The sequence below is a fragment of the Sebastes fasciatus genome, chromosome 3 (genome assembly GCF_043250625.1).
Source record: "Sebastes fasciatus isolate fSebFas1 chromosome 3, fSebFas1.pri, whole genome shotgun sequence".
NCBI classification, from domain to species: domain Eukaryota; kingdom Metazoa; phylum Chordata; class Actinopteri; order Perciformes; family Sebastidae; genus Sebastes; species Sebastes fasciatus.
Genome location: NC_133797.1, coordinates 30,702,191 through 30,718,370, shown reverse-complemented (window position 1 = coordinate 30,718,370; position 16,180 = coordinate 30,702,191). Strand labels below are relative to the sequence as shown.

The 16,180-nt window shown below is 41.0% G+C and overlaps 1 protein-coding gene across 1 annotated transcript; it reads left to right on the top strand.

The window, feature by feature from the left end:
• The first annotated feature begins 2,583 nt into the window (after positions 1-2,583).
• On the top strand, positions 2,584-16,148 carry wfs1a (Wolfram syndrome 1a (wolframin)). The gene is made up of 12 exons (XM_074630189.1): positions 2,584-2,762; positions 3,951-4,481; positions 5,585-5,664; positions 7,116-7,260; positions 7,348-7,521; positions 8,505-8,582; positions 8,664-8,803; positions 8,916-9,047; positions 9,519-9,764; positions 10,754-11,032; positions 12,012-12,175; positions 12,302-16,148. Exons 2-12 carry the CDS (start codon positions 3,956-3,958, stop codon positions 13,488-13,490), a joined length of 3,153 nt encoding a protein of 1,050 aa, XP_074486290.1. The 5' UTR covers positions 2,584-2,762; positions 3,951-3,955; the 3' UTR covers positions 13,491-16,148.
• Positions 16,149-16,180: the final 32 nt, after the last annotated feature.

The window sequence follows — 16,180 nt, the reverse complement described above, 5'->3', positions numbered from 1 at the left end:
AGAGCCGTGTGACACCCCCTTGTGGACAGATATAAAATCAGAACATAGGCCATCATACTTTATGCACTGAGACCTTTTACCTAGTATTTAAAATATCAAATGTAAAATCACTCAGTATGCAGGATGGCTTCTGTCAATATTATTATAGAATATTATATCATGTTGTTTTTAGTACACGTAAGATCATATTATTGTTGTAGTTAATCAATCGGGAGCCAATTTGAGATACTTTGTATACTACTGGGTAGAATATAGTACTACTATGCTTATCTATCAGCATATATAGGCTAAGCATAAAATGTGTTTTTATATGTAAAATGTAGCTAGTAACTTAAATATAGTGGAGTAAAAAGTACAATACTTACCTCTGAAATGCAGTGGAGTAGAAGTAGCCTATAAAGTTGCAAAGAACAAGTATGTTAAGTTGTACTTATGAACAGTACTTGAGTAAATGTACTTAGTTACATTCCATCACTGGCCTTGAATGAGAGCGACCTGCAGGTGTAATAAGGCTCCCAGGCTGCAGTGGGTGCTTTTATCTCTCTACTAACCAGTGACCTGTATGCACTCATGGGAGATGATTGCTGATGTGAGCAGACAGTCTTGTTCTTCTAGGCAGTAACAGACTGTACTTCTCACAACCCAAAGGGGATTCTGGGAAAAGGGCAAAAGAAAGAGAGAGAGGGAAGCTGGGAGCTGTCGTTTCAGTACTGGTGCAGGTGGACAGCTCCCAGAGGAACAATGAGACACAGCAGCAACACAATGCAGCCTGTTGGACTGCATCACTGTGCTCATGTATACACACAATTAGTTTGGCACTATGTAGAAAACATACATACATACATATATATATATAGTAAAATAGGAATTAAAAATCAGTGCAGTGTTTTTGAGAATCGATACAGTATTGCAAAACATAATTTGAAGATACTCGATATCTTTGATATTTTCTTACACCCTGTATATAGGGCAATAGGAAATTCTTGTTGGAGCAAGGTGGCACAACAAACATAAAACTGTCAAGTTAAATTGTAGATATTACAAGTGCTGGTGCTATTAATGCAATGCAGAATACAATAAAAGGTTTACAAAAGCAAAGAGAAACAGTAAGAGTTGGGATAAGATGTGCTAAGCTGTGCAGGGAACCAAGAGGCTGTTTATGGTGTATTATTAGACTGTATTTCTGACCAGTGGGGAGACTGTTATGCATGTTATCCGATTTTACACATCAGTGTCTGTTTGCAGGTCGTGGGGAGTACTATTGCATATGTGTGAAACCCTTTTGTGAACTGGAGAAGCTGAAACCTGCAAATTTCTGTCCTTTTTGCTATATAGCATATGATTATTATTATTGGGTAACACTAGGATAAAGGTACAAAGCATATGCTTAAAGGTCCCATATTATACAAAAAGTGAGATTTTCATGTTTTTGTATTATAAAGCATGCTTAAGTCCTATATAAATACTGTGAAAGTATCGAAACACTCAATCCACAGGGAAATACACACAGCCCGTATTCAGAGACTCTTTGAAACAAGCTGTCAGGATTTCTGCCCATTCGTGATGTCACGAATATACAATATTTAGACCCTTTACACAATTTTAAACGTAAACATTCTAAATGTGTCCCAGTTTATTCCTGGTTACAGTGTATGTGAGTGACATCAGCTGACAGGAAGTACACATGGACCCAAGCTGTTGCCTAGCAACGCAATTCTGTTGCAATTCCGTCAAACGGAGCGTTTCAGACAGAGGGTAAATACAGGCATATTCAGGCAGACAGTATGAGGAAAATAAAGTGTTTTTTTTTAACATTACAGTATGTAAAAATGTTCTAATAGAAACACAAAATACAAGTATGAACCTGAAAATGAGCATGATATGGGAGCTTTAAGTAAAGCATACGCATGACTCATGATATAATGCATGCAGAGTGTATCATGAATTCCTATTGCTTACCATTAAGAAATGATCAAGTCATTATGAAGTTTATGTGATTAGTTGATGTTTAATGAAAACATTTAATGACATCCAATAGAAAAGGACCGATGCATTTACCTGTTGTCACTGAAATATGAAGCTCTTTTAATTTAATTGAGTCAAACTGGTGGTCAGATGCAAACATCTACACGTTGCTGCTTCATATTGACTTATCATAAGAGAGTCATCCAGTATAATAAAGTGTAACCTTATTATTAGACTTCAGCCTGTAGTCTCCACATCGCTGGTTGTCGACTGGTGCCATATGGGAGAGAGTCAGACTCGATTAAGAGCAGGCCTACATATAGAGCTTTTGACCTGGACCCTCTAATCTACTTAAACACTGTCACCAGTTCAGTTGAACGTATAACGACACATGCAGCCTTATTGGACATAAATCAGACACTACTTTAAAGCTTTTTCAAAACTACAAAAAGATAAGTTGAGAGAACGTTTAAGGAGACGATAAAAGGTAGCAAAATATCCCTCACCAGTATATGAAGCAAGAACTCGCTAATAGCCAATCAGATTCGTTGGCCGTTTGACGGGCGTTTATTTCATCCAATCAGAGGCGAGTCTGCTCCATGAGGGCGGGGCCGTAAAGTTGTGGTTGTTGCTGTAGATCAGATCAGACACATGAGAGAGTTTGGACGCAGTCAGTGAGCGTCTCTGGTTTCTCGGAGCTGTGTGGAGCTCAGCATGGACGACAGACACAAGTTTTAAACTCAGCAGGACAACTTTACTTTTTTTTATCCTGAAGAAATCGACTCATTAGTTACCAAGTAAGGTTTCTTTTTCTTTTGTGTTAGTCAGTGCTGTCTTGGTGCAGGTTCAGTGTTGAGTACATGAAGTACTGGCACACTCAGTGCCCACATGTGATGCATGTGGAGAACTGATTTAATGTTCCTTTCAAAGTCAATGTTGCTGCTTTCATTTGCCACTTTGTTTTGTTTAATGCAAGTGTTATTGCCCTAGATATTCTAGTATTTCTTCTTTCACAGTGTTGACCCACATTGAGTAGAACAGGGTTGTCACTGATGTTGGGTGTCATATTGTAGGTGCAGAATATCCAGAGATACAGGGTCCTCCCATCTCTCTGGGACAGGGAGTTCACAGCTGTGTCTTCACTTATGACTCTCTATTAGAAATTACCTAGATTATTTTTGCTGCAGTGTATGGTTGTCATGCTCTGCTGAATTACTTCTGTCATTCAGTGATATGGAGAAAGTCATACATGCGTTAATTTTTTTCCAGACTTGATTAACTCCTTGTATTCCTGCCTCAGTCAGAAGCAACTTTCACGACTATAACTGGTTCAGAATTCTGCTGCCAGGCTTGTAATGGGCATTAATAAAAGGGAGCACATTACACCAGTCCTGGCATCATTGCACTGGCTTCCCCTACAATTTAGAATACATTTTAAAATTGTATCACTCACTTTTAAAGCACAACTTGGTCTGACCCCAGAATACATAATGGATCTCTTAACACCCTATACGCCTGTACGTGGTCTGAGACCATCTGATCAGCTTCTTGCTGTTCCCAGGTCCAATTTTGTGTCAAGAGGCGATCAGGCTTTTGCTGTCAGGGCTCCCAAACTAGGAATGCACTTCCTATAGAGATACGATCATCTAACTCTGTATCCACTTTTAAAAAACTTTTGAAAACACATTTCTTTTAGGATAGCATTCCTATAAGTAGAAGGGTATAAATATATGTATGTATACATCCGTTTCTGGACGCATTTATACACATTGATGTATATATACTGTATATTTGTTTTATCAACTTGTCCTACTATTTGACCACTTCTATTATTATTGATATGTTCTGTTTTAGCAGTTACCATATCTTTTACTCTATTTATCTGCTTTTATTGTCTTGTGAAGTACTTTGTAACATCTGTTTTGAGAAGTGCTATATAAATAAATGTATTATTATTATTACTTACACCCTGTTTTTAATTACAGAAAATATGGAGAAGGATTTCCCATCAACTCCAACTGCTGTCAACACCCAGGGGTCATGCCCTGCTGTGGATGGAGCCTCTCTTCCCTCCCCCACACAGACTCCTCCTTCACTCGTCTCCAGTAACGAAAAATCTCCATCCTCAACAGAGCCCAGAAATGTATCTTATTCCTCTCAAACATCCGCTGACACCATCTCTTCCCCTCCACCTGTGGAGGGGTCAAAGTCCTTAACTCCTGCTGCGCCATCTAACCCCTCTTCTCCACCTCCGAACAAAACACCACTTGTTGTTACTTCTCCTACCTGCTCTTCCTCTAAACCCCCCATAATGTCATCCTTTTCCAAGCTCAAATCTGCCTCCTTTACATCAGCTAGTTCGGCCTGTAACACTCCAACAGATACTTCTTCTTCCTCCAACACTGCTTCGTCTTCCACCGACCCCATGAAACGCACCTTTGCCTCCATGGCCAAGAAGGTGATAATACAGGAGAGACTTCGGAAAGCCGAGCAGGATGCCAACGATGAAGAGGAGGGTAAGGATGCCTTTGTTTTGAGTTTGGGATTAAATGACACATTAATGGCCCTGAGTGCAGAAGTTGCAGACCACGGAGCCATCGCTATGTTGTGGTGATAAGCCTAGTGTTATGTTTTGGAACGTCTTTCCGTGTATATCAGAGTAACCCTGCCCTTGGATAAACATCTCTTTTGGCATGAATGAATGGAGTAGTACTTCAGCTAACTGTTTTGTCATTATGATCTTGTTTTGTGAATCTTTACTTAAAAGGTGTCATGCAAAACATTAATACAACACATAAAGTAAAATAAAATAGTGGTATTTTTTAATTATCCAATTGTTGAATTCAAAATTCAACATTTGAATCCCTAGTTGTTTTGCTCAGTGACTGATTTGTGCGTAAAAAAATTCTGCAGAGAAGAAAAGGCCTTCACATATACATTACTTTCTCCTCTTTACTGTATGACGGGCAGGTTAAGAGTAGTGAACATGCAGAAAAACAGTTTTGCAGGAACTTGCCTTCCCTTTTTGCAGTGCATACAGTAACACATACCTTGGTGAACCTTTTTAGTCGTGCTAGCAGCAAGGCTCTATGTCGGCCTGATGGTCGGTCACCACTTTGGTCCAAACTGAAATATCTCAAAAACTTTGTGATATTTCACTGTCATTGTATTTCAGAGCTGCTGGAAGTGAAAGCAAAAAACTGGTTGCACCAGTAAGACTTTGTCACTTTTGAAATAGGGCTACAGGCGAAGAAGCTGAACTCCTTTGCTTAAAGGACACTGGGGAGACTTAACACTTAAAAGGAAACTCAATGCAATCGACATGTAATGCTGTGACATAGTAGCTGGGCACGGTGATGACAGTGCTCTGATGTACAGACTCTCTCATCTACTCCACCTCTGACTTCTTGTTATTCTCATGTTACAAGATATATGTCAGGTGGGATTCGTTCAACGCTGGCTGTGAACACAGTATGTGTAAAACTCGGCACTGAGTCACACTGCTCCTTCACTAAAGTCCTACCTCTTGCTATACAAGTTTGGGGGCGATGATATTATGTAATCTATTAATTCAGAGAGCTGATTATGATTTATTGAGATCTCCTGTTGTCTCCTCCAGATGAAGAACCAGAAGAAGATTTGTCCCTGCAGCAGATGGAAGAGAAGGCCAATAATGGTGATGCCAGAGCCCAGACTCGGGTGAGTTGAAGCACATGCACACAGACTGGCACTTGGCATTGTGTACAGTCCTGCTGGTTGACTCAGTCTGGTTGTGAGCATGTGTCTATTCTTGGCCACTTGGAAGATGATCCCAGGCTTTCAATATGATACACCAAAATGCTGTCACACATACAAATCATTATGAGCACGATTACAGTGTATTGCAGCACTGCACTGAAATTGTACAAATAGTAATGAAATATTCACACTCTCTTTACTCCTCGTTCTCTACCAAACGAGGACAAATGTAAAAAAGAGGTGCTGGCAGAGGAAAAGGGGGGGGGTACTGGAGGTGGAAGATGAGCCACGACTTTGCATTTAAGACCCGCCAGCTCTGAAAGGGTAAATTCCTAAGTGGCTTGTTATGTATGCTATATGTCATGTATTTGCAAATGCCAAGCACCCTAAATAACCCAACAGCAAAAAAAGGTGTGTGTGTGAACATGTCAAAACATGTGACCACATCAGGACAGTGGTTGGATGAACGTGCAGTGAGGAATCACTCACTGCAGACGCTCCAATAACGTCTCACATACCAGAATAGACAAGCTATACATCATAATACACCTACAGTCAAACACAGGGAATCAGTGTTTGTTTGTTTTTTATAACTTAATTTAAGGAGTTTTGCATTATATAAATATACACACATATACAAACATACCAAACTCGTAAAGACATTACCCGCCCCTTATCCCTCTCTACCTCTCCTGGGACCACGGAAGGAAAAAACTATGATATTAGGCAAATTACCAAGAATAAAGTTTAGGGGAAAGAAGAAAAATGTATAATATAGATATAAATAGTGAATAAAAATACATAGATAAATAAAAGAAAACAAAAGAAAAAAATAATAAGAGGAAATAAATAGAGAAAAAATTAAGATAATAATAAAAAAGGATCCAATGCGTAAACGTTACTTACAGAAGCATTATGCCAAATAGGAAAAACACAGGAAATCAGAGTTTATTGTATGCTAATAAAGCAGGTTTATGAGATTATATGCTTACTATATCTAACATAGACACAGACAGGAATACAATAATGCAGAGCTAATGAAAACACATCTCATCCCCCTACGAATAGACACATTTATGTAAGGATAACTGAGAGACGAAAGTTATAAAATGACAGTTAAGATTAGAAAACAGTCACTTGATATGACACTGGGGCCTCTGCTACCCCTGGTAGTCAGCCACGACGGAGACACTGATGGCCACAGGGAATTATGGGTTCTGTAGTCATCTGTCATCCATGTGGTTCCATGAGCTTCACTGTGAACTGCTTTGATTGGAACTACTTTCTACCAAATAAGTAGTCCCTATAAAACCAGGGCCTTTTATCCAAACTAACTAATGACATTCTCCCATTGTACTTAGTTAGACCACGCCCTCACAAGCTGAATTAATCTCCTCTCTTCTGTGTTTCAGCTGGGGCAACACTACTTGATTCTCGCTGAGGAGAAAGATACAGAGCTAAATAATCGTCTGGCTGTTAATTGGCTGGTTAAAGCAGCTAAACAGGGAAGAAAAGGTGCAGCGAGAGCACTGCAGCGCTGTTGGATCCAGAGAAAAGGTTAATCTTACAGAATACAATACGCTGTGTTTGTGTATTTGTGTTTTGTAGTTCTTTAACTGTTCATTGTCTGTCATCCTCTACTAGGAATCACTCCAGAGAATGAGGAGGAAGTGCGCAAGTTGTCGACAGAGAGTAGGTTTGAGCTGGCAGTACGTAAGGCAGCCATGATGATGTACTGGAAACTCAACCCGGACAGGAAGAAGAAGGTGGCTGTGGCTGAGATGCTGGAAAATGTTGGCCAGGTCAATGCAGTGCAAGGTAGAATGCACACACAATCACAGACCCCATGCTCAAAAGAAACACAGCAAAAGTGCCCTCTTGGATGCCTCTATGGTGGATAATACATGATCAAGTTGACTCTAGGGTCACTAGGGTTACTAGTCCCTCTAGTGGAGAAAACAAGATAAAGTGCCTTTTAGGGTGCCCTTCTAGTAGAGAAAATGTAATAAAATGCCCTCTAGGGTCACGTTCCTGTAGAGAAAATGTGATAAAATGCCTTCAAGGGAGTCCTTCCAGTAGAGGAAATGTGATAGAGTGCCCTTTTGGATGCCCCTACTGTAGATAAAACATTATCAATTCACCTCTAGGGTGCCCTTTTAGTAGAGAAAACATGATTAGGTGCCCTCTTGGATGCCCCTATGGTGGATAAAACATGATAAAGTGGCCTATAGGGTCCCCCTCTAGTGGAGAAAACAAGATAAAGTGCCTTTTAGGGTGCCCTTCCAGTAGAGAAATGTGATAAAATGCCTTCAAGGGTGTCCTTCCTGTAGAGAAAATGGGATAAAGTGCCCTTTTGGATGCCCCTACTGTAGATAAAACATTACCAATTCGCCTCTAGGGTGCCCTTTTAGTAGAGAAAACATGATAAAGTGCCCTCTTGGGTGCCGTTCCAGTGGAGAAAACATGACGCAGGGCCATATAGGCTGAAAACTAAGAAAGAAAACCGCATATTTTTTTCGCCCCTGCCCATCAGACAGCCTGAGTCCACCACCGATCAATGGCATAGCAAGTATTTTATTTTTAATTTTGACAACATTCCAGCATTATGTACTACAGACTGCCCAGAATGCTGCAGCAGGTTGTTATAATGATAGCCGCCATTGCTGTTAAATATATCACATATTCCCCTTTGTCATTTCAGTATTTGCAGCTGTCATGGTGAAGAATATCACATTACGTGCTGCAGGCTTCCAGGGAAATGTTTGTAACTGACTGATGTTGTGGTTATTCCTCACCAATAGGTGGCAGTGGAAGCAGGATTCCTGGCCCGACCTCAGGCCAGACCCAGAAAGTTTTGGAGAGCTTGGTCAGCAATGAGTGTAAGTATGCAGACAGAGAGAGAGACAAGCAGAGAATATAAGGTGTCTTCTCCTATAGCTGCTTTCTTTGTGTCCTCTCAGCCTCACAAATGGTGGACCTGGATGACTTTGTTGAGATGACTAAACAGTATGCTCAAGGTATCGTCCCCTCTGCGTCCCAAACCGGCAGCCAGGTCACCGCCAAGACTCAGAGCTCTACGCCTCACGGCAGCAGTGGGGAGGTAAAAGACCCAGTCAGCAAAAAATAGAAGTTATCTTTCATCATAAGGACACAGATTTTTAATTTTAATTGTAACTATTCAGACTATATGTGTGTGTATTTGCGTTTTATAGCAGAAGGCTGAGCTGGTACCATCGGGATACAAGAACGCCTTTAAACGCTCTTGGAGTTTTGGCCGAAGTGGGATGATGCTGGACACGAGGCAGAACATAAAACAAGCCATGGACATGAAATCACGCCTAATGGTAATCATATTTTATTAGAATTAATTCTATATTCTTTGAATTATCCTTCATTATGTATCTGTTGAATGTCTTTTGTTGTGGATGTTTTTACTCTTCATCAGAAAATACTGTCAACAGCCATAAAAAGTCAATTTTCACCATGTTTTTAGGAATAACATGCTCTATAAATCAGGCTATGAATGATATATGAACAAACCCATTTGTAAAAACCTTCAGAATATAAATAGGAATGGCACTGGAAAGTTTGGTGTATGTAAGTGCTACTGAAGTGTAGATTTCTGGCTCAGAGTCTGAGAAAAACCTCAATTTGAGAAAACGGCCTTTAAAGATATGGATTTTAAAATTCCATACAGTTTTAGGTAAAACATGTTAACTAATATCACCCAGTTGATTATTTACATTAAGACAATTATTTTTTATATTACAAGCCTTTTGCCTTTATATCTGTCTTTATGTCTGTCTTCCCTTCAGGTGCTGCAGTACCCGCTGCACAGCATTGTTGAGATGAAGGAACACCTGGTGGACTGGGCGTCGCGGGCCGGCGTCCAGTGGCTGAGCACCGTTATCCCCACGCAACACGTCAACGCACTTATTTTCTTCTTCTTCATCAGCAACCTGACAGTCGACCTGTTTGCTTTTGTCATCCCCCTGATGGTCTTCTACCTCTCCTTCGTCTCCATGATCATCTGCACTCTGCGTGTTCTCCAGAGCAGCAAGGTGACTGTAGCTGGCGATTGAGCCCGATTTCTTTTCAATGCAAATGTTCTACATGCTACTCTGTTCTGTGAAGATGATGATGTATTTGTTTTAGTTTTTTCCACTTTACTGATGTGGATGAACTTGTTGGAAGTAGGCCTGTCAAAGTTAACACGATAGTAACGCGTCTAATTTCTTTAATGCATTAATGCAACTTGCGATTTTTAGGATGTAGTGGGCTCAGTTTTAAAGCTAGTTAGCTAGCAAGAGAAGATACTGGTATCATATGAAACTAGAAAACTTAAGGAATCTATTAGTACCAACTATGTCATACTAGCTTGTCTCGAAGGAGGCTAAAAAACGCTCCAATCGTATGCTAAATCTTGGCGAGGAAAAACTGTCATGGCCATTTTCAAAGGTGTCCCTTGACCTCTGACCTCAAGATACTGTTGGGCTTGAGTTTGCCATGTTTTGATTTAAGCATATTTTTGATGTTAAATGCAGTAACTGTGAGGGTTTCTGGACAATATTTGTCATTGTTTTGTGTTGTTAATTGATTTCCAATAATAAATATATACATATATTTGTATAAAGCAAGCATATTTGCCCACTCTTGATAAGAGTATTAAATACTTGACAAATCTCCCTTTAAGGTATTTCTTGAACAGATAAAAAATGTGTGATTAATCGCGGTTAACTATTTAAATTGACTGACAGCCCTACTTGGAAGTTTTCCATTTGTCTTTCCCTCTTTTCACAAACTATGTCAGTACTTGCTATCATAAAGCACACATATTTACATTTACATGAAACCTGACCTGTTGGAATAACATGAAATGCAATTGAAAGGTCAGTTGACGCTGATCTTGTGATTTAACAGTAATTATTGATGTCTCAAAATTGGCAGTAATGGTGGTAATGATTTATGGATGCTCAAAATCTTATTTTTAACTCTCAGCAATGCCTTTCTTCCTTTGACCCAACATCTGTCTTTTCCCTTTTTTCCACAGACTTGGGAGAACTTCAGAGCCCTGACATCTCTGCTGATACGTTTTGAACCCGGCCTGGATGTGGAGCAGGCGGAGGACAACTTTGGCTGGAATAACCTAGAACCGTACCTCTATTTCATCTTGTCCGTTTTCTTCGTCATATTCTCCTTCCCTGTAGCTGACAAGGGCTGGATCCCCTGCTCTGAGCTCTCCACCGTGGCCATCTTCTTCACTGCTGTCAGCTACAAGAGCCTCAACCCCACCGCTGCCACATATGCACGCCGAGCCATGCTCATAGAGGTCAGGGGGCGCACGACACTCACATAACATATGTGATTGAATTATCAGAATCACAGTTTTGCATGTTGTAGCCTGTTAACTACAAATCACACAGTACATTTAAAGGACCAGTGTGTAACAATTAGGAGGATCTATTTGCAGAAATGGAATGTAATAATTAATAAGTACGCTTTCTTTAGTGTGTAATCACCTGAAAACTGGAATTGTTGTGTTTTTGTTACCTTAGAATGAGCCGTTTATATCAACATAGGGAGCGGGTCCTCTGCCATGTTTCTACAGTAGCCCAGATAGCTGCCGTGATAGCGGCACGTAATTTTAACACATTTTGTGCCACTACCACGTAATGCGCTGTCAAGAGGTCGTGGTCATTTCACAGATTTCTATCTCTCTGTCTCTTGACCGTACACTCGCTAATGTTACGCCGCACACAGCAGGTAGCGATGGTAACTGACATAACAGTGGGCTGAACGGATATATGCGGGTGGTGGTGGCAGACTGGCAGTTGAATAAAATCATGTGGTAAACTGCTTTTAGTAGTAGTTGGAAGAAGACTAAACACAAAACACTCAGTCGCCATCTTTCTGAGCTCGCCTGTTACAGCATACCATGGTGGCGCGTGCTGTGCGCTACAACACATCACATCAAATACAGCGTCATAGAAAGTGCAGACCGTCGGGATTTCTAAATACCCTGGTATACCATAATACGTTGTACCACCCAAGCCTAGTTGCAATCTGCATCTTCACTGCCAGATGCCCCCAGATCCTACACACTGCACCATCACAACTAAAATCCTACTCAGCATAAAGCAAGTAAATGTTTTGACATGACTGTATTTGATGGGCTAAAACACTCAGAAATGTGATAATTTTAATGCTTTTTAATCTGACAGATTTAGGTTAGAAATAAAACAGTTCTCTCAAAGTTTAGCAAAAAAATCTAGTTTATGTATGTATGTACTTTCTTTTTGTTAATCCAGGTTGCATCATCTCTGTGTTGCCTGACCCAGTTCCTGCCAGAGAACAGGATAGTGCTTCGTTGCCTGGGGCGCACCTTCGCCACACTGCCACTGGGGGAGTCGGTGGTGCTGAAGCTCAGTCTCCCCTGTCTGCTCTATGTTTATCTCTTCTATCTGTTCTTCAGGTGAGCATTTAGCCTATTAGATGTGTTTGTTCGACACCAGGACTGTGTCAGTGGGTCCACCCAGCTTTTTTAAATGTTTATGGCTTCAAAATTATTTATTTTCTTTCTGTCTGTTTTCCCCTTCAGCATGGCCAGGATGCGTGATTTCAAGGGGACTTACTGCTTCCTGGTTCCGTACCTTGTGTGCTTCATGTGGTGCGAGTTCTCCGTGGTGCTCCTCCAGAGTTCCTCTGCCGTGGGTTTGATGCGCACCTGTGTGGCCTACTTTCTCTTCTTGTTCGCCCTGCCCGTTCTGGCTTTTGGCCTCGCCGCCATGCTCTTCATCCAGGTCTTGAAGTGGTTCCTGGAGCTGGAACTGACGAAGGTGATTGTGACGCTGGTAGTCTGTGCGATCCCCGTCACCCTGCGGCTGTGGACGCGGTTCAGTATGTCCATTCTGGACGTCTTCCGCTCGCTGACCCAACGCGGCCCAGTCAAACTCATCTTGCTCTGCATCTCCATGGTGATCCTGTTCTTCTCTATCTATGTGTACCATGCAGAGGGGCAGAAGTTGTACAACTCCAGCATGACTTGGAGACAGTACAGCCAGGTGTGCGGGCCCCCTGCCTGGGAAACTAAAGGCATGGCCAAGACACAGCTCTTCTGTAGCCACCTGCATGGACACAGAGTCACCTGGGCTGGCCGTTTCAAGCTCGTCCGCGTTGCCGATACTGACAACGGGGCACAGTCGGTCATCAACATGTTGCCGGTGTTCATGGGAGACTGGCTGCGCTGCCTGTATGGAGAGACGTATCCAAGATGTGAGCCAAAGAATGCTACAGTCGCAAACCTAACAGCTGCCAATATGGCGGCCGATTCTGCGTCGGCTACCGTTTCACTGCCCGAACTGCTCCGGATGCAAGACGAGGAAGAGTTGTGTCAGATCAAGGCTCTGGCCAAAAACACCTGCCATATCAAGCGCTTCGACAGCCACCTCTTTGAGGTGACAGTAGGGATGATTCGGGATGAAGGTGTGGAGGACCCAGCCATAGATATAATCCTACTAGCCAGCCATGAGTTCAGGCAAGTTCTGCTCAACCTAAATCCCGGCAATATGGTGGAGTTCAGCACCAAGCTGGAGGGCCATCTAGGAGCCAAAGCTCCGGCCTTCGAGCTGAAGGCCATTCACTGTCTGGACTGTGTTTCATCACGGCTGGCTGGAGGCAGCAGGCAGGTGAAGAGAGAGAGAGACTGGAGGCGCACCACAATGACAGCCCTGAAGTTTGCATTTGATTTCTTCTTTTCTCCCTTCATGTCAGCAAAAATCACCGCCTGAGGAGAAAGATGAAGTCATACAGACTCACTTGGATCTCTTCAGGAAGCCATGCTACCTTTTGATCATGTTACTGATGTAACATATGGTATTGTTTACAATTTGATCCAACGTGGATCAATTACAGCGTATGTACGCAATGATTTTATATTTGAAGTACTTCCTGATAGTGCATGAGTTTACAAAGATTTTACTCTTTCAGTTCATGAACCTCTGAAGCAGTTCAAAAGTGGTCAGATACCAACTTTGGCTTGAGACTCAGGCCCTGTTCAGTCCTGGCATTAAAAAAGAAAAGAAAAAATCTTCTATTCGTTTCATTCTTTCAGAACATCCATGTTTCAATATCCAGTATTGTTTTAAAGAAGTGGACAAAAGCCTGTACTTTAATTTGGTGGTGCCAGACTAAAGGCAGGGAAGCTAATGTTGGGTGCTGACTCACTTCTGGATGCCTTGAGATACTGTACATTTGTTAAAAATGACATATCAGAGTGAGATGTATCTTTGATAGAGCAATGTGCTGCTTTAGTATTAAGGAATGTCTTACATGTATGGGGGATATGTTTGCATGTACAGTATGTGTGTGTATAGTAGTGCATTTGTTTTAATCTACCTACCTAATTATTTATTTGTTTATTTATGGAGGTTGTGACATTTCTGTTGGCCAATATTTTTCTAACTTTGGGGTCTTAAAGAATTCTGGTCTTAATCTTATTTTACATCAATGATCAGATGTTCCAGTGCCTTGAACTACAATGCACATAAAATGGCATTTGGAAAGCCAACTTAAAACATTAATTGATCCAGTTTTGATCTGACTTTGCAGTGAGGCTGTTTATAAACCCACTAACTTGTCAAAGTATGCAGCTGTTGTCTCAGTTTCAAGGTTTGTATTACACACTCCATCAAAATGCCACAGCAAAGATGGCCAATGATACAGCAACCTAATTTAAGAGACAGGGACAGTCACACTTCACTTTCTACATTGAGTGAATTCCTCTGGGAAACCAACTTAAAACTAATGAGCGTATTAATTCCTAGAGTTTATTTTTGATGGTATCTCCGACTGAATGCCAGAAATGCCAACTAAACATTGAACAGTGTTCATTCCGTAGAAATAGAGTGCTAGCAGTGTGAATATTTGAAATGATTTGTTTTGCGTCACAGTACAGAGTGCCTTTACAGTACTGTACATTGCCCTGATGTGGTGATAATGTAGTCACATTTATAAAGATTTGCTTTTATTTTTATTTGGTAGGGACAATGCTATTTAACATAGTTCCAATACACTTGACCTTTGTTGTAAAGGACTTTATATATCTGGAATAATTTGATTTCAGTTGGTGTAATGTGATCCAGAGTTGACAGCCCTTTATGTAGAAAGCTGATTGTCCAAATGTAGTTCTACGATGTGGTACTTTACAGTTGACATCCACCATGCTTCTAGTTACTCTATTATTGTCTTGTCTTTGGATATATCTGGAAAGGGGCTCTGGGGTTAGACTTTTAACACATTTAAAAACTAATTTGAGAAAAAAAAAAATTAGTACAGCTCTCAAAGATAAGTAGAATGTGTCTTTTAATATCTTATGATGCCACCGGACAGGCTTTTTGTCCATTGTTTTCAGTGCCTGATTGTATAAGTATGTAAGATGTTTGATTGTAGATGGTGATGCTTGAGCCCACACTGTCATACAATATGAAAAATTAGAGTCTATAAATAACTGGGCTGTCTGAGTGGTTGTGTAATGCCTAATTCATTTAAAACAGTTGGTCTTAACTGTTTTCGAAATTCTCTTCATATGTTTAGCAGATCTGAGCTGCGGATCCAAATGACAAAATAAATATCCCAGTTTTTAACTATGTTTTTGTCAATGTGTAGATAAACTGAAGTATTGCATGTTTCTTTATGGGTTGAGAAAATTCTCTACTCTACTTCTTAAAGGAACAGTGTGTTTCGGGGGATCTATTAGTAGAATGGAATATAATCTTCATAACTATGTTTTCATTAGTGTATAATCACCTGAAACTATCGTTGTGTTTTCGTTAGCTTAGAATGAGCCCTCCATATCTACATGGGAAGCGGGTCCTCTTCACGGAGTCCGCCATGTTTCTACAGTAGCCCAGAACGGACAAACCAAACACTGGCTTTAGTTCTCTGAAACGCTTGTAACGTGAGCCACCAAGTGCAAAACCGTGGAACCGCCAGCTGCCATCTGACTTCCGTTGCTCTTAAAGTAGTGTTATTATGGTATGGATGGCCTCTGAACGAGGTGAACGGTGTTACCACAGTCTTGGAAAGGGAGGGGTGAGCGAAGGGGTACTCGGTTGGTTGCAATCTGCAACCACACCACTAGATGTCGCCAAATCCTACACACTGTACCTTTAAGCAAAAGTAATAATTTAAGAAGCAATTATTAAAATCTGATTATCTGAAAAATGCAGTCTCAAAGCTGAAAATGGGGCTGTTTGTCTTTGAGATAAACTGATTAGAGGATCAGCGTATAACACTTGCAGTGCATGAATATATGTGAACAGTATTAAACTGAATGACAATCGATGTTGAGCCTGTATACTGTGAATTTGAGTGCCTTCTTTATTCAGTGACGGAGTTTATGGGAGCGTGCAATGACTGATGATTAAAGTGCTTGTCTTTCAAACAAATCCCCGCTTTGGATGCTTTTATTCAGATTCAT

Coding starts and splice junctions, on each gene's coding strand:
- wfs1a (XM_074630189.1), top strand. CDS start 3,956: ATGGAGAAGGATTTCCCATCAACTCCAACTGCTGTCAACACCCAGGGG. Junction 7,261..7,347: donor CTGTTGGATCCAGAGAAAAG/GTTAATCTTACA, acceptor ATCCTCTACTAG/GAATCACTCCAGAGAATGAG. Junction 7,522..8,504: donor CCAGGTCAATGCAGTGCAAG/GTAGAATGCACA, acceptor CCTCACCAATAG/GTGGCAGTGGAAGCAGGATT.